Below are 21985 nucleotides of genomic sequence, written 5' to 3'. Positions count from 1 at the left end.
CTTTTGAAGACTTCCCTTTGCAACAATTTTTCCTCTTGAAAAATTTTACCCCAACTGGAACTCGCACACCTCTTCATGATGTAAAGTGGTACTACCCCTTTGGAAAAGTAAAGCCAAATGTAGGCATATCTTATTATTCAATAATGCAGTCTCATATATAATCACCAAAAGGCACTTTTTAGAATATTTATAGCACCACTATTACATCCCAAACTGGGAAGCTAACCAAATGCTTATTGACCTTAATATTGGTAATTGTATGATGGAATATTCACTCAGTGGAATGCTATACAGCAATACATGCATGATGTATATCTACACATACATGAATGAATCTCTCAGACATGGAGTTGAGCAAAAAAGTCAGAATTAAAGAATAGGTACTGGATGATTTTATTTATAGAAAGTATATAAACTGGTTAAAGTACTCTGTGTCATTACAAGATGAGATAATTGTCACCATAGCAGGTAATGACTTGATAGAAGCAAAAAGGGGGGCTTTTAAGGTGCCGTTAATATACTGTTTATTTTCTGCTTAAAAGAATGTGTTCATTTTATGAAAAGTGATTGAATTTTACTTTTATGACGTGTACTTTTCTGAAGACATATTTTGATTAAAAATTTTTAAATACTTTTTCACAATAAGATAGTCTAGATTTTTCAAAAACAAAGCTTCTATGAACTAACTTAATTGCACTTACATTTTGATCTTTGAAACTGAGTTCTTTATGTTATTATTATTATAAAAATATGACTTGATCTCTAAGGCTTTCATGACTCTTCTGTACAGATAATATGTATCTTTCTCCAACAGGAAAGTTAGGTCCAGATTGACTGCTTTTTGCATTCTGTCCCATCTTTACATGCTCTTCTGTTCATTGCAAAGCTTTAGTTTCCACCACTAAAGAGTGATACTCCAATTTCTAGCACTTTCCTTTCTTTAGCTCCAGAGACTCTAATGCTGTCTCCACTTGGATGTATCACAGGCCCTTTAAATGGAACATGTGAAAAATAGAGCTTGATACCTCCCCACCAAAAAATTCCTTTCCCTCCTGTTCTCCCCATAATGGTGAAAGGCCCCCCGTCCACTTCCCGATCCCATTTGCCAGTTGGTCATATGAGACTTTCCTTCTTCTTCACTTGGTCCACAGGTTCTGTCATTTCTACCTAAGAGCTCTTAAACCTTCATCTTTTTTCAGTTCCAAGCCTACCCCCCAAAAACGTGTGAAATAAATGAATCTCCATAGTCACCATACTCCTGTTTCTCAGCAAGCCACTTCTCACCCATATGTTCCGTCTTTATTTATATAAATAATAAGTCTATTTTACCAGTTCTCAGCACAAAAATCTTTGAGTCATCTTTGACTCTTCTCTCACATATCCAGTTGGATAGTTCTATCTTCAGCATGTATTCAGAATAAAATTCAGGCTATTTTTTTTACCACCTCTTTCCCACCCTTACCACGTGGATTCAACACAAGCCATTCTCCAACCAGCATAGCCATTCTCACACCTGTATTTCACACCTGTGCTCCACCCACACTGTTGGGTTTACTGCCCCAGCGCATCATGCCATTGTGTGTGCACACTCTCTTCTCACTGCCAGGGGTGCTCATTCCCCTGTTGCCAACCTGGATAATTCTTTCTCATCTAAGTTGAGCATATACCATCATTTTCTCTAGGATATTTTTCAGGCTGAGCCAGTACTCTATGTTTTTATGTATCTTTATATTCTGAGTGCCAAGCCCATTGTCTGGCATGTTGTAGTTGGTTCTCAATAAATTCAGAGACACCGATGATGAACTAACCTACTGCACTGTAATAAAACCCTGCCGTAATGCCTTTTGCAAACATTTATTACAATTACCACATCCCATTGTAATTTCTGATTTCCATTTGAGATTCCTTACCAGGTTAAAAGCTACCCAAGGTCAGGAAATGTGTGTCTTAATCATATTTGCATCCTTTATATGCCCACAGTAGTGTGCAAGTATAATTGCTAAATGAACAAGAGCACAAATGTGTTTGGAGAGCATTTATAAGTCTGTGTCTCTTGCTAACTGCTATGTATTAAATTATATTCCCCAAAAATTCATATGGCGAAGCCCTAACCTTCATTGTGATGGTATTTAGAGATAAGGCCATTAGGAATTAATTTGGTTTAGATGAGGGTGGGTCTCTTATCATAGGATTAGTGCCCTTATGAGAAGAGACATCAGAAAAAAAAAAAAAACAGAAAAGACATGAAAGTGAGCCCTTTAATATCTCCTTCTCCATGTGTCCCATTCCCTTCTGTGAGGACACAGCTAGAATGCAACTGTCTGCATACCAAGAAGAGAGCTCTCACCAAAATCTAGCCATCCTAGTACCCTGAACTCAGACTTCCAGCCTTCCGAACTATAAGAAAATAAATTTCTGCTGTTTAAGCCATCCAGTCTGTGGTATTCTGTTATGGCAGCCTTAGCAGATTAATATACTGTCCCATCTGAATTAGCTACTTGTGGCTATTGTCAAGAGCCATGATTGGGAACCTTCCTGAAAATACACATTACACTTTTTCTACAAGTTATTGTTTCATCTTGGCTGTGCATTTAAACTGGTTCCAGATGGCGCCAATAAGGCCAAGATCAATAAGCTTGTTGTAATACAAAGTCACAAATTACATCCTTAGCCACAACCAGTCATCTCAGGAAGGTGAAACTGAATAACCCCATTGCTGGGAAATCAATCCAAAGTCCATTTCCTCCTAAGCAGTGGCCTGTTAGTGCCATGCTTATAAATTAAGAGCAAAATATTGTTATGATATACTTTCCATTACTTTCCTGTAATTGACTCTTGGTAACTAATTTTTTCCCTCTTTATTTGACTCACAGGAAAATGAATTCCTCTTCAATTATGTCCTCGTGGATATTTAATTTTTATGAATTAGGTTTTTAAGACTCCAAGCCTGTTTACTTTGTGTGTTTTAAGAAGAATGGGGGATTCTTTTTTTTTTTTTTAAAGATTTTATTTATTTATCCATTTATCCACACAGAGAGAGGCAGAGACACAGGCAGAGGGAAAAGCAGCTCCATGCAGGGAGCCTGAAGCGGGACTCTATCCCGGGTCTCCAGGATCACACCCCGGGCTGAAGGCGGCGCCAAACTGCTGAGCCATCAGGGCTGCCCGAATGGGGGATTCTTATAAGAATATTTACTTCCTCCACTTTTAAATTTCTCTCCAAAGAGAATTAACCTAGGTCAGTTGATTCTGATGATGGAGCAGCAGGTGACATACATATTTGTAATCAGAGCTTTTGGTTTAAGATCTTCAAGTCCAGCCTCTATCTGTGTCAGAATGCACTGGGCAGCTGCAGTAGAATTTAAGTTTGAAACCAGATAGGCCCAAGTCAAGTTGTAACTTCCTGATTGTCTGATTTTTTTTAATTTGGAGAGTCAATTTAATATTCAAAAAGGAGGAGAAGATGCTCCGAGGACCGATCTAAAACGGACCAGGTGGAAGTAATTGTCTAACACTCCCCATCAAATTGCATATAAGGAATCCCACTCTGATTCCATGTGTCTTATCTTCTCAGTTTCTGCACTGGCTTATTCCCAAATGAAAACTAAGAAGGAGACTGACATGTTAGTGATGGTGTCTCATGCTATCAAAACATAGTTGTGGTGTGATTATAGAATAGTGAATATTCTTCTTAAAAAGAAAAAGAAAAGCAAACAACAATAATAACAAAGCTTAAGAAGGAAAAGGCTGATTCCACTGATTTCAGAGTCATATACTCCAACACTATTATAACGAAATGGATCAAAATTCACATCAGGGTCAAGGTGTCTGACTCTTGATCTCAGTTCAGGTCTAGATCTCAGGGTTGTGAGTTCAAGCCCTGGGTTAGGCTCCATGCTGTGTGGAGCCTCATTAAGAAAATATACTCAGGGGCATCTGGGTAGCTGAGTTGGTTGAGCATCTGTCCTTAGCTTGGGTCATGATCCCAGGGTCCTGGGATTGAGCCCCACATCTGGCTCACTGCTCAGTGGGGAGTCTGCTTCTCCTGGTGCTCATGCTCTCTCTCTCTCTTTCTCAAATAAATAAAATATATATAATATATTATATAAAATTATAATAATATTAAATATATGTATATATTTTTCACACCAGGGTACAGGCTCACAAGACAGTGCTCTACCCTCAAGCTCTCACTGTTTCATTCCTCCTTTGTATGCCTCTTTTACTGCTTTCCTGGGATTCTCTGCTCTTGCTTTTAGAAACTGTGATTTGAAAGAGGAAGCCATTTTTCCATGGATAGTTGGTTAGGTACCAAGCTGTTGCATTGCCAGAGTGATAAAATATTTACTTCATTGAACTGACAATAGCACAGATTTTCTCTAAGCAGAGTCCCTTCAGGGTCCTTAGCAAGAAAGAAAACTATGAAGTCCAATGTGCTGTCCTAATGGCAGCACATCATGAATCCGACCCTTCAAAATGGTAACTGGGGCATTTCTCCCAGCTCTTCTGGAAGGGAAACTGCCTTGGTTTTGGAAAATCTGAAGGAAATGTATGGTCTGACTATGCTTGGCAACTGCTTGCTAGGATGTCAAGCATACTGGCAAGGGAGAGCCAATAGAATCCAAATTTCTTTGGGTTAAATTTGCAGCTCAGTCCAGGCAGATGATGGTTCACTTACACTTTCTGCCACATCCCACCGCTGCTGCTTCTTTCAGGCAAGGCATTTCACCATTGAGGGAACAGCCAAGCAGGAAGACCAAGCGGGCTGCCTGCGGGGAGGCTTTTGTGCCCTGCAGATCAGCTGGGGAACCTGCAACTGAGACTCAAATCTTAGCGTACTTAGGGCTTTTGAACCTTATTTTTTCCCCTTTCCATTGTCCTTGATCCTTAATTTTTTAAAAAGATTTTTATCTATTTATTCATGAGAGACACAGAGAGAAAGAGGTAGAGACACAGGCAGAAGGAGAAGCAGGCTCCACGCAGGGAGCCCGTTGCAGGGCTCCATCCCTGGTCTCCAGGATCACACCTTGGGCTGAAGGCGGAGCTAAACTGCTGGGCCACCAGGGCTGCCCAGTCCTTGATCCTTAAAACATTAACTTAAAACCTCATGAGTGGAGGAGACTATACCCAGTCATCAACATCCTCATTTAAAACTGTCTCTCCTTTGACCTGAAGTTAGCATCTGTCCATAGTTAGGATTTGTTTTTGGACTTTGTAATATGAAGTGTGTTTTCTAGCTAAAATCTACTGATGATCAAAATATTTTGCTCAATTAAAAGAGAGGAATGTGCATAAGTTCAAAATTTAACAAAACTCTGAAAATGAGAAAATGGCTGTAATTTTTTTTAAAAAGGGGTGGTCAGTAGTCTATATTTCTGGGCATTGGCTGATAATTATGTTAGTCATCAGCAAGAGTTCCATAACAGGCAAATCCTGGCACCCCTTTCATATCCATCTCCTCTCAGAATTTCTCCTTTTTTTTTTAATACCAAAAAAAAGAGCTTTTAAGTGGATTAAAACTCATAGACCCAAGTAAAATGTAATAGAGGCTGAGCACTCATACCTCTACTTGGGCTCTGGGTCATCTTCTCCAAGTAAGGATACCATTGAGGAGACAGTTGATCAGTTATCAGGAGACACACCGAGAACCCCAAGGAAAGCCAGTTTCAAGTTATCCTGATGTAATTACTGATGCATTTAATTAAATCATGTACAAAGGCATTAAATATTTCAGTAAAGTCTGTTTTAAGTTGTTTTACCTCTTGAAAGACACTAATATGAAATGATTTTCTCAGGTAAATGAAATTTAGCTGTGTTGGTGAGCAGAGCAGACACAGCAGCTGCAGTTTTAATTAAACGTTTGCCTAACCATATAAAAAGACAGTGATATATCTTCATAGCATCTGGCAGCTTCACCATCCTCCAGTCGTTCTTTAATTAGCATGCTGGTGAATTTAATAGAAAATGGCTTTAACTCAGGAGCAGATGGCTCTTCTGAGTGACAAGGGGAATGACAATTTCTGTCATGTTTACTTCGTCTGTAGCTTTCTAGTCTGGAAGATCCCTTAGGAGCACAGGCCTGGTCCGATCAGAGGGTCGGGTTTAATATCTTCTGAAAGCAACCAATTCTGAATCTTGTTCAATTAGAAACGTCTGACTCACAAGCTTCCAGAGATGGTTGTCCTACGTCTCTTCATGTTCACTTCTCATATTCCATGGTGAAATTAGCCTTTCATCTATTAAAAGCAAGGTTTTATAAACATTTGTATAGTTTCTCTGAGGCAGATAAAACTATGTCTGTCAGATCTGATATAATCTCAAATGACAATCTACATCAGACTTTTTAGGAAACATGAACCCCTGCTCCCTCTTAGCTGGCAACTGGCTTGAAAGAAGAAAAGAGGAAAAGATCTTTGAAACAAAAGAAAAAGTTAAGAAAATCCTAAAGAAGAAAAATAGGAGTGTTCAAAAGTGATGGTGTACTTTGGTTCTTATGGGCTTGTTTTGAGAACTTTTTTCATGTGTAAATGATCTTCCTGTGGGCCACTGGTCACTATGCCAGCTTCCCTGGGATGGCCATGTTGCACCTGGGAAATTTTATTTTCATCTTTTTATAAGGTTTTATTTATTTATTTGAGAGGGAGAAAACACGAGTGGAGAGGTAGAGGGAGGGGGAGAAGCAGACACCCCGCTGAGCAAGGAGCCCTAAGTGAGGCTTGATCTCAGGACCCTGAGATCATGACCTGAGCCAAAAGCAGAAGCTTAACTGACTGAGCTACCCAGGTGCTATGCACCTGGAAAATTTTAAATAATGCCTTTAGTTCACTTTACATAAGTACGATTGACTGAATCAAAAATGGAAAATTTATCTCTTTGGATCAAGAGTATTATTTCTCCATTTATTTTCAGGTTTTCAAATATGATTGTGAAGAAACTAGTCCAAATCAATCATGTACAGTGTGCATGTGTTCACCCTGCCAGTTGCAATATTGGGCACTTTATTTAAATTATCGTATTTTTCACAATAAGCCCATAAGCCTGTAATGCTTTTGATAAATGAAGAGATGACCTCAAGAAGTTACCTGAGACAGGTTACCTGGGCCAGTTTTGGGTGTTGGTCTGTCAGCAGTATTGTTCTGTCTTCATGGTGTGACATTGTTTTTAGACCCAGAGACATTTGATTACTTATTCACAGGAAAAAACATGTATCATATCTAACCATGTGTCAGACAAGTGCTGAGGATCCAAAGATACATAGATCCTTGACCTTGAGGAAATCTCAGTCTCTAGGGGTACAGAGATGTATAATCATAGGCACAATAAATGTGATGAGAATTACAGTAAAGAAACAGGCAACTGCTTTGTAACCCAGAGGCAGGAACAGAAAATTTTTCTAGGTATCAGGCATAAATTGACATTGAATTTGGTTTCTCTTCTGCCCACCCCCCGCCCCAGCTTTACTGAGGTATAATTGACAAATTGTAGTGGCATTCGTGGAGTACAATGTGATGTTTTGATGTACATATACATTGTGAAATGACTACCATAATCAAGCCATTAACACTGCCATCGTCTTGCATAGTTACCATTTGTGTGGGTGTGTATGGTGAGAACACTTAAGATCTAGTCTCTTAGCAAATTACAAGAGTACATACATTATTATTTACTCCAGTCACCATGCTGTATAAGATCTACAGAACTTGTCCTGCATAACTAAAACTTTGTACCCTTTGACCAATATTTCCCCATTTCTCCCCATTTTCCTCATCCCCAGTCCCTGGCAACCAGTATTCTACTCTGCTTTTGTGGATTTGAATTTTTTTGGATTCCACATGTAAGTGATATCACATAGTGTCGTCTGTGTCTGGCTTATTGCACTTAACATAATGTCCGCCATGTTCATCCATGTCCTCGCAAATGGTAGCATTTCCTTCTTTTTTAAAAGCTGAATAATATTCTATTGTATATATTTATACCACATTTTCTTTATCCATTCATCCATCAACAGACACCTAGGTTGTTTCTGTATCTTGGCTATTGTGAATAATGCTAAAATGAACATAGGAGTGTAGATATCTCTTTGAGATACTTGTTTTATTCCCTTTGAATATACACCAAGAAGTAAGATGGCTAGATCATACTGTAGTTTTATTTTTTAATTTTTTGAGGAACCTCCATACTGCTTTCCATGATGTCTGTACTAATTTACATTTCCACCAACAGTGTTCAAAGTTTCCCTTTTCTCTACATTCTTACCAAGGCTTGTTATCTTTTATCTTTTTGATGATAGTAATTTCAACAAGCAAGAAGTGATATATCACTGTGCATTCCCCTGATGTGTAGTGATGTTAAATACCATTTAATTACCTGTAAGCCATCTATATATTTTCTTTTGAGACTTTGTCTATATGCTTTGCTCATTTTCAAATCAGATTGTTTTTTGTCACTGAATTATTTGAGTTCCTTATGTTTTTTTTGGACATTAACTTCTTACCAGATGTGTGATTTTCAAATATTTTCTCCCATTCCATTATCTATTCACTAGGTTGATTGTTTCCTTTGCTGCGCAGAAGTTTGGTTTTATACAGTCCTCCGTGTCTATTGTTGCTTTCCTTGCCTGTTTTTTGGAGATCGTATCCAAAAAAATCATTACCAAGACAAATGTTAGGAAGCTTTTCCCTAATGTTTTCTTCTAGTAGTTTTATAGTTTCAAGACATGTGTTTAGATCTGTAATCTATTTTGAGTTGTTTTTTTATATGTGGTGAGAGAGAAGGATCCAACTTCATTTTTCTTCATGTTGGATATCCAGTTTTCCCACCATTTATTGGAGAGACCATCCTTTCCCCATTACATATTCTCAGCACCCTCACCATAGATGAGTTGAATGTAAATGCATTGAATGTACTTGTGAGCTCTATTCTTTTCCATTGGTCTCTCTATATATTTTAATGCCAGACCATACTGTTTCAATTACTATAACTTCATAATATAGTTTGAAATCAGAAAGTGTGATGTCTCTAGCTTCTTCTTGCTCAAGATTGCTTTGGCTATCTATTCAGGATCAGCTTCCATATGAATTATAACTAGTGAGGAATATTGGTTCAGCATTGCCAGATCTCTCTCTCTCTCTTTTTAAAAGAGTCAGAAATTCAGAGTTTGTAAAAAAAATCTTGAAGTCCCTTTCTAGGAACTTAACATGGAACTACACCTCCACCATGTGAAGGCACCATTTGCCTTCAATACATGCATTTATCACAACACGGTTGAAAGGTAATATTGGAGACAAATGCGGACCTATTCAAAGAGAAATTGTTCAATAAATGTTCTGAGCTTCTAAATAAATGGAACTGATTCAAACTTAAAGGAAATAGAACATCTGCAAGGCATATTCATCTCATAAGTTGCCAGCTTGCAACCATCCGTTCTTGGAAAACTGCTAGCTTTCTACTTTCTGTTCCCTTCTATTTCCATTCTTATCAAACTCATTTCCTGCTGGCAGTTTGGGGACAATGGATTATCATTAATGGATAAGCAATCCACTGATGTTAAATTTTAGTTTTCTTTGGAGTTAACACCTTGGAAGCAGATTTAACCTGAAATGCATTCACTTGGCACCTTTTGAGCAGCTATTTATACTTGCTAGTGTTAAAAGAAGGCATTTGGTTCCAGAAGGGGCAAGGCACAGACTTGTATTGATTCAATCAGCACAAAGAAAACCTCAGAAAACTTGGAGGATAGGGAGTAAGTAAAAAGGGGAGAGAAGGAAGAGAACCTTAATAGAGGGATGCCAGATCAGGAATCCAGGTGCCCGACAAAGCATCTCTTCTACCGGAGAGTTTTCTCAAGTCTGTTGTAAAATCTAGAATCTCATCAGGACACATTTTATCAATCAAAAAGAATTTCTCTGTATATATCATCTTGCTAATCAAATGCAGATTAGTAAAAATGAAATACAAGTATAATGAAATAAAGGATATATGTACTCTGAATTCCACAAAGGAATGGGTATTTTCTTAAGATTTTATTTATTTGAGAGAGAGAGAGAGAGAGGGACGCCTGGGTGGCTCAGCGGTTAAGTGTCTGCCTTTGGCTCAGGGTATGATCCTGGAGTCCCGGGATCAAGTCCCACATCGGGCTCCCTACATGGAGCCTGTTTCTCCCTCCACCTATGTCTCTGCTTCTCTCTCTCTGTGTGTCTCTCATGAATAAATAAAATCTTAAAAAGAGAGAGAGAGAAAGAGAAAGAGTGGGGGGGTAGGGACAGAGAGAGAGGGAGAATCTCAAGCAGACTCCCTGCTGAGCAGGGAGCCTGAAGTGGGGCTCAATCCCAGGACCCTGAGATCATGACCTGAGCTGAAGGCAGACCCTTCAGCCGACTGAACCACTCAGGTACCCCCGGGAATGGATATTCTTATTTAAAAAATGATTACATTCATCTTGGAGACCTAGTCTCTTTCTAATAGCAGTTTAGCTTAATCCATAGCAAGAGATGTTCACGTCTTAAAAATCTCAGGGTGTTTCACCAGAGAAAATATACAAATGGTTTTTTCATGTAAGAAGATACTCTATTTCCCTCCTAATAGGAGAAACACAAATTAAAACTAAACGAAGATACCATTTCTTACCTATCAGTTTGGGAAACATTCAAATGCTTGTCAATACCCTGATCATGGGGCTGTGGGAAAACAAGCACTCATCCTATGTTACTGACAGCAATGTAAAATGGTATAACCATTATATTAGCCTGGGTTTCCCAGAGATAGAGAACCAATAGGATGTTATGTATGTGTTTGTGTATGTTTGTAGATGTGTTTGTAGGTATTTTGATGGATTGGCTCACAGAATTATGGAGTGTGGCATGTCCAAAATCTGCAGGGTGGGCCATCAGGCTGGAGACCCAGGAAAAGCTGACGCTTCAGTTCAAGTCCAAAGCCTCTTTGCTGGTAGGCAAGACTGCCTTCTTGCTCAGGGAATATCAGTCTTTTGCTCTATATAGGTCTTCAACTTATTGGATATGGCCTACCCACATTCTGGAAGATGATCTGCTTTACTCAAAGCCCACCAATTTATTTATTTATTTTTTAAAAGCTTTATTATTTTTTTATTTTTTTAAAGATTTTATTTATTTATTCATGAGAGAGAGAGAGAGAGGCAGAGACACAGGCAGAGGGAGAAGCAGGCTCCATGCCGGGAGCCCAATATGGGACTCGATCCTGGGACTCCAGGATCACATCCTGCCCCGAAGGCAGGCGCTAAACCGCTGAGCCACCCAGGGATCCCCAAAGCCCACCAATTTAAATGTTAATCTCATCCAGGAACACCCTTACAGAAGCACCCAAAACAATGTTTGACCACATATCTGGGCACCGATGAAGTTGGGACATAAAACTAACTATCACAGCTGTGACATAAGAGAATTTAGCAGTATCTAGTAATACTACATATGCATTTACCTTATGATCCAACAATCCCCCTTCTGGGAATGTATTGTGAAGGTACACATCCACAAGATGAATCAACATGAAATGACATTCGCACAAGATTACTAATTACAGCATTGTTTAAAATAAAATACCGGAGAAAGACTAGGGCTCATTTGAAAACTGGCTAAATAAACCATAGTAATAAGAAAGCCATGGAATAGATTATTAGTTAGTAGTGACAAATACTAAGGCAGATATCTATGGACTGGTATAGTATTATTTCCATAATATACTCACAAGTGGAAAAAAAAAAGCAGAATGCAAGTGAACATATAGTGTGCTATATTGTATAAGAAATAAGGGTAAATTATATATATGTAACATGTATATAAATGTAAGTATATACACACATATGTTTTTGCATAAACACACACACACGCATGCTTAGTTTTTCAAAAAGAAACTTGGGAAGAACGTCTGGGTGGCTCAGTCAGGTAATCATTGGACTCTTGATTTTGACTCAGGTCATGATCTCAGAGTCATGAGCTCAAACCCTGAGTCAGGCTACAGGCTGGGTGTGGAACCTGCTTATGATTCTCTCACTCTCCTCCCACCTCCCTGCTTGCACTTTCTCTCTTTCTCTGAAAACAAACAAACAAACAAAACAAAACAAAACCTGGGAAGGATAAACCAGAAACACACAAAATGATGACCTGTATAGGGTGGGCTAAAAACCTTTCTGGGATCCAAATCCAAATACTGTTCTTTTCCTTGATCCTATCCAGGGCCAACTACTTTACAGTCGTGGATCTATGCATACTCTGGAAACCCCTAAAATTTCAATACAAGTGCTTGTTTACTTTTCCTTAGGAAAATCAAAAGTATTTAGGGACTTCCATGTGCCAGGGACTCATAAAACTCTATCACTTTTCACAAATGCTTAATCAAGATCTCAAATCCCTTGATATGCCTTGTCATTTTACCCTCATCCAAAATGTAGATGACCTTTTGTATTCCTAAGCTCTGCTGATAAAGAAGACTTCAAAACAGATTCTATTTACCTTTTGGCTTTTTTTTTCTTTGGTTCCAAATGGACATTGGACATCAAAGGAAAATGCAAAATTATTAGCTACGGTTTCATTATTTGGTGTCTGATTTATCTGAGGGCATCAGTCTCTTACCTCTGATTGATTACAAGCCAGCTAAAACTTCCATATGTCAGTTACCAAAAGAAAACACAGAAGAAGCTCTAGTCTCACTGGCATTTTTAGGGGTATAGAAAGGGAAGAGATTCAAGATCAGGAGGCCATTAGAAACCCAAGGCAAAAATATAGTAAAGGTTTCTAAAAGCTTGAACTAAGACCACGGCAGCAGAGAAAAAGTGAGAAAGTGGGATAGATTTTGGAGATGGGTAGCTGTCTAGCCCAAATGGCTGGGTGGATGGTTAAATTATCCTTTGTATACACCTTTATGGAGGGTGACCATCTTGATTTATGTACAAAATAGTAATGCCAGAAAGAATGATGCAACAATAAAGATGACTTTTCAAGGGTGGGGGGGAAATGATGCACACTTTGATTAACTGGCTCTTTAGAAGGTAATTCACAGGTAAAAGAAAGTACAGAATTTTCCTTCCATGCTAGGTGAAATATAAAACTTGGCTTTTGTGATAAAGGGGGCAATGGGGATTGGATAAATTCTGAGTTCAGCAGTATCATTTTTGATGTCCAGGTATTTGGGAACTCACTGTTCCAGAAGAACAAAGGAAAACAAGGTCCCCCCTAAACGTCATGGCTCTGCTACACAACCATTGTGCTTTATTTGGAAATTTAGTAATATATCGAATTTATTTTCCATGGAAAACACTGACGTTTGGAAAGCAGAGCAATGTTGATAGTATTAGGGGGAAAATTACAAGCTTTATATCATTGTTTGTCTGTCCTAGAAGACTGATGGGCATATCCTACTAGAGGAGACATATGATTACCTGTAGATCCACATGAACACACAAACACACCCTATGCTTCGAAGATTCAAGATACAGTGTACTCCAGTCAATCAGAAAAAGATGTGGCACAGGTTGGAGTCAACCCATTCCCTCATCATGTGTACTCAAAATGTTCAAGTACTCAAATGTACTCATGTGTACTCTACCACTGTGGTGGTAGATTTTTATCATTTTTCAAAGAATTTGCTGATTCTGTCTGGGGTAGAGGCCTTCTTATAGGGCCCCTCCCTTTTACATTGCTCCATGCAAAAGAGTTGTATATTCTTGCCCTACTCAGTTACAGCTGTGTAATTTATTTTGGCCAGTAAATGTGAGTTAAATCATGTGTGTTCTTTCTGAGCAGAGATTTCAAGAGCTGGTACATACAGTCCCCATCTCTTTATCTTCCACTAGGAGACTGGTAGGTCCAGACAGAGGCTCTTCTGTCAGAGAGGGTCCCCGAGGGAAAATAGGAACAGAGCCTCAGATATTCATGACGGTATCTAACGTAAGCAAGAAATGTAGAGGTCTTTTATTACTACAACATAATTTAGTCTAAGCTTAAAATATTGCATTTCCAGAATTATGCAAATAGTTAAAAACCACAAAATCTCATTTGGTACAAAACAAGCATCTATTTCTCACTCTTGTCTGTGGGTTGGCTGGGGTGCAACTGATCTAGGCTGGGCTTAGCTGGGCTTGGCTTCAGGCTTAGCTTGAGGTCAGATCTGCTCTGTGTGTTAGTCATTTTTCAAGGGCCAATAGGCTAGGCTGGACATACTGTTTTCATGACAAAAGGAAAGAGCACAAAAGGCAAAGCACCAGCCCATAGGCATATTTTAAAGTATTCTCATCACATCCAGAACATTCCATTGGCCAGTGGAATCTTAGTTGAATCTAATATCAGTGAGGGAAGAAAATAAATTCTGTCTCTTGTGGGATGAACTGTAAAATCCCATGACTAAGGTGGTGAAGAAAGGCAGGGGTGAAGAGTGGAGAATAATAAATAATGCAGTCCACCACTGGCTTTGAGATGGCAGATAATTATCCAGCAGCAAGTCTGAGTGGGCATCACAGGAGCTCTGTATGCTCCTAGCACAATACATACCACCACCTCCCTCACCACTTAATGTGTACAAAGAGGAAGATCCAAATTTTGTGGGACCTGAAATTTATACCTTATGAAGTGCCCTTTTCAAGTAAAAAAAACACCAAGTACCTTGAGAACTCATTGGGAGCTCTTCATGGGGTCCTCAAAAGAGCATGTGTACATAAGAACCTTTGAAACTTAGGCTTCCTTACCTTGAATTTTTTTTTTTTTTTTGGAGGAGGCAGAGGAGAGGAACAGAAGGGAAGGGAGAGGGACAAGCAGACTCTGTGCTGAGTCTGGAGCATAATTTGGGGCTTGATCTCACCACCCTGAGCATGACCTGAGACAAAATCAGGAGTCAGATGGTTAGCCCACTGAGCCACCCAGGTGTCCCCTTATTTCACATTAAATCAGCCTCTGCTCACAGGCTCACCACCATTATCTTTCTTGAGACCACTAGCTTTAATCTCATTTTTATATTTGCTAATTTATGTCAGTCAGTCCTCAAGAAGCTGAGAGTTTCTTCGTAATTGCACAATATCTATACTCCCATCTGATGATATGAATGTTACTTTATTAGGAAGAGCTTCTTCAACAGGCCTGTTAAAAATTGGCCCTGCCCTGCTCCTTTCCTGCTCCCCTTTTGTCCATGGAACTCATCACTGACTCACATACTGTATATTTTATATACTTATTTGTTTATGTCTACCCACTAAAACAGAAACTCCATGAAGTAGGAATTTTTGAAATTAATTTTGAACATCACTATATTCTTAGTGCTTAGGACACTTGGTAGGTTCTTAATAAATATTTATCAAATGCATGAATAAAAGAAAGAGGCATTCTGGTATTTTCATTCTAAATGCATATTGGGAGAGAAAACAACTTGAAATGCAATGCGTATTAATCATATTTACTAAAGTGGAGCTGGAATGTACCTTGGGGATCATGTTCCCCAAAGTAAGACCAATGTTCTTACTTTATAAATTGGGAAACCAGGGCCCAGGGATTTAAGGGATTTGCTTGAGGCCACCTGTGGAATCAAAATTCAAATATATCAGGATGTTTTCAATTGTAGCACTAAGCCCAACTTATGTGCTAATTACTTTAAATAATAGTGTGGTTCTTGCTTTGTTCTAAGGAATTTCCCAGTATTAACTCACTTAGTGTTCGTGGCAACTCTGTGATGAAAGCATTAGTTGCCTAATCCTACACATGAGGACACTGAGGCACAGCACCTATGGGTAGCTGCCAAGATGACAGTTAGTGAGTTTCGAAACTGGGCTTTAGACTCAGGCAGCCTGGTTCTAAAGCCCATGGTCTTATCTCACTCTGGCTGACTAATGGAAATTTATTGGCTTAAGTGATACATCTGATGGGGATTGATCCAGTGGTTTAGCCCTGTCACCAGATTTCCTTTGCCTTCTGCACTCTGTATCCCAGTGTTGGCTTCATCCTAAGACTGGCTTCCATTGAGTTCCCATAAGCCAGCAGCAACCCAGATTATACATGTCCATCTTTATATCCAGTAGGGAGAACACATGCTGGCAGTATTCCTGAAGTTATCTTGTTTCTAGCCTCAAGTCACATGCCTTATCCCAAAATCCAGTCCTGGCTGTTTTATTTAGCTCAGGTCATGGACTTCTGTCCTGGACCCACATAACTCAGAGGTATGTTGGGAAGGAAAAAAAGGATGGGAAAGGCAGTTTTTGCGAACTTAACATAAGTCAGTTTGTGTGCCAAATATTGTGCTCTTTGGTAGATACTGGAAACCTCTAGTGTTTAAAAGTGGGAGTATTGACCCAGTCCTCTAATGTTGCTTCCAGGTAGAATGCTACACTGACAGTGAGTCTCCAACAAAATCTCATCCAACATAGATTTAGCAAGCAAGCACAAAAAAAAACAAAAAAACAAAAAAAAACAAAAAACAAACAAACAAAAAAAACCAACCTGTCACACTGCCAGGTTGTAGCTCAGGGAAGTCCCAATATTTGTCATATGCCAATGGTTTCTATCTTGGCTGCACATTAGAATCATCTGGGAAACAGAGACGGTTTGCTGCCTATCTAATGCCTGACCATTTACATCAGAATCTCTGGAGACAGGCTCAACCATCAGTGTTTTTATTTTTAATTTTGTTATTTGAGTGTAGTTTACACACAATGTACATTAGTTTCAGGCGTACAACATAGCGATTCAACAAATTTATGTATAATGCTATGCTTACTACAACTGAAGCTACCATCTGTCACCATATAATGTTATTACAATATCATTGACTATGTTCCTTATGCTGTGCCTTTTATTCCCATGATTTGTTCATTCTGTCAACCATTGGTATGTTTTAAAGGTCACAAGGTAATTCTACAGTGTTAGCAGGAGTTACAAACTACTGCTCTGGGCAGTACACGTATGAAAATCCCAACAATATTCTGAAGGTAGGACTTGTTGGCCTGACAGAGCTGGCATGGGGTCTTCCATGATGTGGTGCCCCCAGACCCCCAAACAGCAGTCTTCAGTCTTTAACTGAAATTGATCACTTAAAAAAAATTAAACTTACATATTTGAAAAATGATATATACAATTTTTTTCATCATAATTTTTAGTCATTGCTAGGACTTAATTTCTGGGATATTGAAAATATTGGCATTTAAAAATAAATGATTACATTATTTTTCAAAATGTAGTCTATGGAATCTAAATACCATGAATTTATAACATCAGCAGCCATTAAAAAAATTACAGGAACAACTTCTTTAATAGTACAAAATTTTATATTATTCATCTTTCTTTTTGAATTTGTGCTTTTATTCCACTTCCCTTAGAGGGAAGAGACTTTAATTTTAATTTATCATACTTTATACTTGAAAGGGTTTTAGTGATCAACGTATTATGATAAAAATAGGTAGATACAATTAAATTTTAATTTACAAAATTTTCTATGACCTCAAAGTTCAAGAAGTTTTTTTGTGAGCTAAGTTATTATAATTATTACATTAAAATTAATAAAAATGTCATAAACACATTACACATACTTTGTCAGGAGATTATCAAACAGAAAATAAAATTTTATTACAATTATATCCTTTAATAAGATAGTTGGAGATTTAAAACACATTTTTTATATATATCCACATATGTTCATGTATATTTATCACCTGAAATGGAACAAGATTCAGCACTGATTTTATTCCTATTATCATTTTTATAGACAAAATTTTAAAGCACACCTATTCGTATAAATGAGTAGATGGGAGTCAAAGGTTTGTTGCAGGAATGCCATTCGATTCTTTGAACTCCTTCTCAGTTATGTGTCAAAAGTCATGTAGTGATCTATCATCAAAATAAAGTTTTTCAAAGATTTTATTTATTTGTGATAGAGAGAGAGCACAAGTGGGTGGAGGGGCAGAGGGAGAGAGAGAAGCAGGCTCTCCACTGAACAGGGAGCCCACCTCAGGGATCACTTCCACGGCCCTGGGATCAGGACCTGAGCCAAAGGCAGATACTTAATCAACTGGGCCACCCAGGATCCCCTCATCAAAATTAATTTTGATCACCTTTCATCTGATAACTTGATTCCATCCCCTTTTCCGTTTTGTTGAGAACAATAAGTAAAAAACAACCTGGCCTGTGAAAGTTCTTCATTTACTCGTTCCATACCAATTCCAATATGTGGAATTCTTTCGCTGCCTGTTGCCCAGTGCCTTCACACTGTCATCTCCCACCAAAGAATGTGCCATAATAAGGTGTGATAAGGCTGAGAGCAGGCAGCCATCATGGGTGCTAGCACAGGACGCCCAGCTCAGAAGGGTTCCACGCTAGGTTTAATGCTCCACTGTCAGTATCTTGATAACCTTAATAATTTTGGAACAAGTGGCCCCACATTTTCATTTGCACTGAGCCCCACATATTATGTCCCTGGTTTTGGATGAGAAGTCTGCTTTTCTTTTGAATAGAAGAGCCTTGCAAGAATGGTGATGGAAAGGAGTGGTGGCCTGCGGCAGGCACGTTCCCAAGAAAACTAGTTTTAGAAAAGAGGTACACCAGAAATGTAAGGATCTGGAGGTAGATTTCCTTAACACGTTTTCAAAAAATTTCTTTATACCTCCAAGGGCACATGTGGCACAATCTCAAAACCACTGTTCCTGTCTTCCAGGAAGCATGTGGCATGCCCCGGGGGCCTGCTGGATTTTTATACTTTGCTCCTGAAAGAGACTGCAATAGCCCCAATCCACATCACCCAATTTGAGCATTAGTAACTTAACCATTAACAATTTATCAGTAATGTCCTATATGCTAGTGGATAGACCCCCTAGTGTATGTGTTGCTAAGGATATTTTTAAGTGAATAACCCCTCTCAAAGTGGGGTGTGGAGTCTTGCTTGATTGAAGAACTTTAAAGTGCTAAGTAACTATGCTGTAGATTATGGTAAATTTGTGCCCAATCATCTCACTGTTTTTCTACTATTTTAAATTGCCATACACACAATATTAGAGCAGCCGACAGATGCCTACTATATCAAGCTCAGGCTCTCTGACTCCAAATGTAATGCTATTTTTTATATACTGTGCTTGTGATCCAGAGAGAATACGGCTCCCCATGGGAGCATAAAGGAAGAGCGACTGTGTCCGAATCCCAGACTGGACTATAGTACAGACGTGGCAGGGGCGGGGGTTGGGGGGTGGGGAAAGGGGGTCTGCCCAGTTCTGAGAACCTTCTTGAATCACAGCACCCTGGTCTTCATTCCAGGATTTGTATATTGTTTTTATCATATCAAAAATAAGTTATTTAGTTGATTAATTCTGCTCTAGATAAAAACATCATGTACTAAAGTATTTTGTTTTTCTTTCAGTCGTCTGAATGAATACCTAAAAGCATCTTAGGACAAGTGTTGAGGACATGAAAGACAAAAATGAAGCCATGGAACTCAGGGCAATAGAAGAGAAAAAGAAGTAATGTCCCTGGTAGTGGTGAGAAAAAGTGGAACAACTGGGTTACAGTGGCTCTCAGTGACAGGAAGATAATCAAAGTGAAAGCTTTGGACATTTAAGCAGGAAGTGAAATGAACACCACCTGTTCTTTCAGGCGCCTAACGCTTACTGAAGACGACTGTACTTGAAATAAGATTAATTGGGTTTTAATCTTAGATCTATGAGTTTCTAAATCATTGAACCTCTCTGAGACATAATTTTTGCTTCTATCAAATAGTTCTAAATACTACCTTCTTGGTGGCGACTTACAGGAATGTTGTAAATTCACAGGAGAAAACAATCATTCCACTATTTTACTAATAAACATGCAAATCATGTGAGTTTCTCAGGATCCTAACACAAAAATATCATTTGTATATGGAAACATATAAAATTAAATAACTTCTTATAATAATTATATAGTTATTCATAAAAAATATATAAATATTCTTTCAAGTCCACATTGTGTATAGAGAAATTTAATCTAGTTAATTGTAAGCAAATACCATCCCTTTAAGGATTAAGTTCCATCCCCCTTCATCTTTCCAGAATAACATGAAATATCCAAGAGGCTTTCATTTCATTTAAGAACTTTATTTTGAGGGGCATCTGGGTGGCTCAGCAGTTAAGGGTCTGCCTTTGGCTCAGGTCATGATCTGGAGTCCTGGGGTGGAGTCCCACCTCAGGCTCCCCGCAGAGAGCCTGCTTCTCCCTCTGCCTATGTCTCTGCCTCTCTTTCTGTCTCTCATGTATAAATAAATAAAATCTTTTAAAAAAGAATTTCATTTTGATTATCCATACTGTCTTTTTTCTTAAAGGTTTTATTTGTTTGAGAGAAAGAGAGAGAGGGAGAGCATTGCAGGGAGGGGGGAGGGACAGAGTGAGAGAGAATCTTAAGCAGACTCTACGATGAGTGTAGAGCCCAACATGGGGCTCCATCCCAGGACCCTGAGATCATGACCTGAACTGAAATCAAGAGTTGGCCATTAATTGACTAAGCCACCCAGGTGCCTCTGACCATTATTTCTTTGAGTACTTTTCAGCCCCATCTTCTTTCTCCTCTCCTCCAGGAAGCCTGATGACATATGTCCTTGAAGATCTGTTGTCCTTATTCTTTGAAAATCTTATTTTCTCTTTTGTTCAGGTTAGGTAATTTCTATTTTTTAATTTTTCTGTCTTACCCATTCTTTCCTTAACAGTTGAACTCATCCACATTTTTTTTTTTTAATTTTGCTTGTTTTACTTTCAGTCCTAAAATTTCCACTTGGTTCTTCCTTATATCTTCTATCACTTTGCTGAGACTTTCTCGTCTGGAAGTGGTAGAAGTGTCTCTTTAATTCTCCACCAACACCACCATGTGGGGGTGGGGTAGGGAGGTGGCGTCACCACCACTAGGTATTGGTAAAAGTCTTGACTGTTTACTAATACCACTTCAGTGGACAGGGGTAGGGCATCTCCCCACGGCTGTCCTAGCCCACTACTTGGCTTCTTCTGATGCCATTTGGATGATTGTGTGATGGGTGCTGGAGCCCTCAACGCAGCCTGGTGAGAGGAGGAAGCTCTGGACTTCCCATTCAGCTTTTGCCGCCATGGGTCCGGGTAGGATCATTGTTTTCTTTGGCTGGAGTAAAATCGATTATTGTCTAAAAATGTTGTCTTACTAGTGTAGCCCTTACCTGGTTCTTTGGCTAGACAGCAAGATTTTGTTGTTGTTGTTGTTGTTTTAACTAAACCCATTGGCATTTTTAAAAAAGATTCTACTTATTTACTCATGAAAGACACAGAGAGAAGAGAGGCAGAGACACAGACAGAGGGAGAAGCAGGCTCCCTGCAGGGAGCCCCCTGCAGAATTCAATCCTAGGACTCCGAGATCACGCCCTGAGCCGAAGACAGACACTCAACCGCTGAGGCACCCAGGCGTCCCCCACTGGCATTTTTGAGTTGCTGGTTTCTCTAAGCACTCAATCTGGGATATATATGAGGCAGAATAAAAACCCTAGAATTCACTACCAATGTCATTCCTTAGGTCTGAAAGTCCCCAGCCAGTCTGCCCTTTTCTCTCTACCTTTCAGATTCTGCTTATATTTGTTTTCTATATAATACCCAGGAATTGTAGCTGTACATAGAAGGAGGAATAAAAAAAGTATGTCTATCTCATTTTCTTGGATTGTTTATTTTTTAGGAGCTTTTCTTAATATGCACCATAAAATGCTTGCTGTCTCTGACTTCCTCAGTTAGGGACTACTTTATCCTGTTTCATGGTTTTGTGATTTTCTAACCCATCTTTTGTATTATCTGTAATTTATCTCAAATAATTCATTTAAAGCATATGATTCATACTTTACACATAGGGGAAATTGTTTTACAGTTGATGTGCTCTAACCCAGAGTGTAGATCCTATGAGAGATTCATAAACATTTGAAAGATTCTTAATCAAAGGCCTACATTAGAGAGGCCATCATAAGAACCTCAATTATCTTCAATGGACATGAAGACTTTATGTGTAGTTAATAT

The 21985-nt window shown here is 38.8% G+C and overlaps 1 protein-coding gene across 3 annotated transcripts in view; it reads left to right on the top strand.

The window, feature by feature from the left end:
- NHLRC3 (NHL repeat containing 3) overlaps positions 1-21623 on the top strand; it is a 60602-nt gene extending 38979 nt beyond the window's left edge. The window contains exons 8-9 of one of the 3 annotated variants that reach the window (XR_012017022.1): positions 19354-19471; positions 21250-21623. Coding sequence is in view for 1 of the 3 variants with exons in the window: in XM_072797279.1 (XP_072653380.1) it covers positions 19354-19384 (31 nt within the window). In the remaining 2 variants the exon portion in view is untranslated. Of the gene's footprint in view, positions 1-19353 lie in introns of all 3 variants that reach the window. The other 2 variants (XR_012017021.1, XM_072797279.1) reach the window with 2 other exon arrangements.
- The last annotated feature ends 362 nt before the right edge of the window (positions 21624-21985 follow it).

The sequence above is a fragment of the Canis lupus genome, chromosome 24, assembly GCF_048164855.1.
Source record: "Canis lupus baileyi chromosome 24, mCanLup2.hap1, whole genome shotgun sequence".
Taxonomy (NCBI): Eukaryota; Metazoa; Chordata; class Mammalia; order Carnivora; family Canidae; genus Canis; species Canis lupus.
The sequence above is the reverse complement of the archived record's forward strand: the minus strand, read 5'-3'. Positions and strand labels throughout refer to the sequence as shown.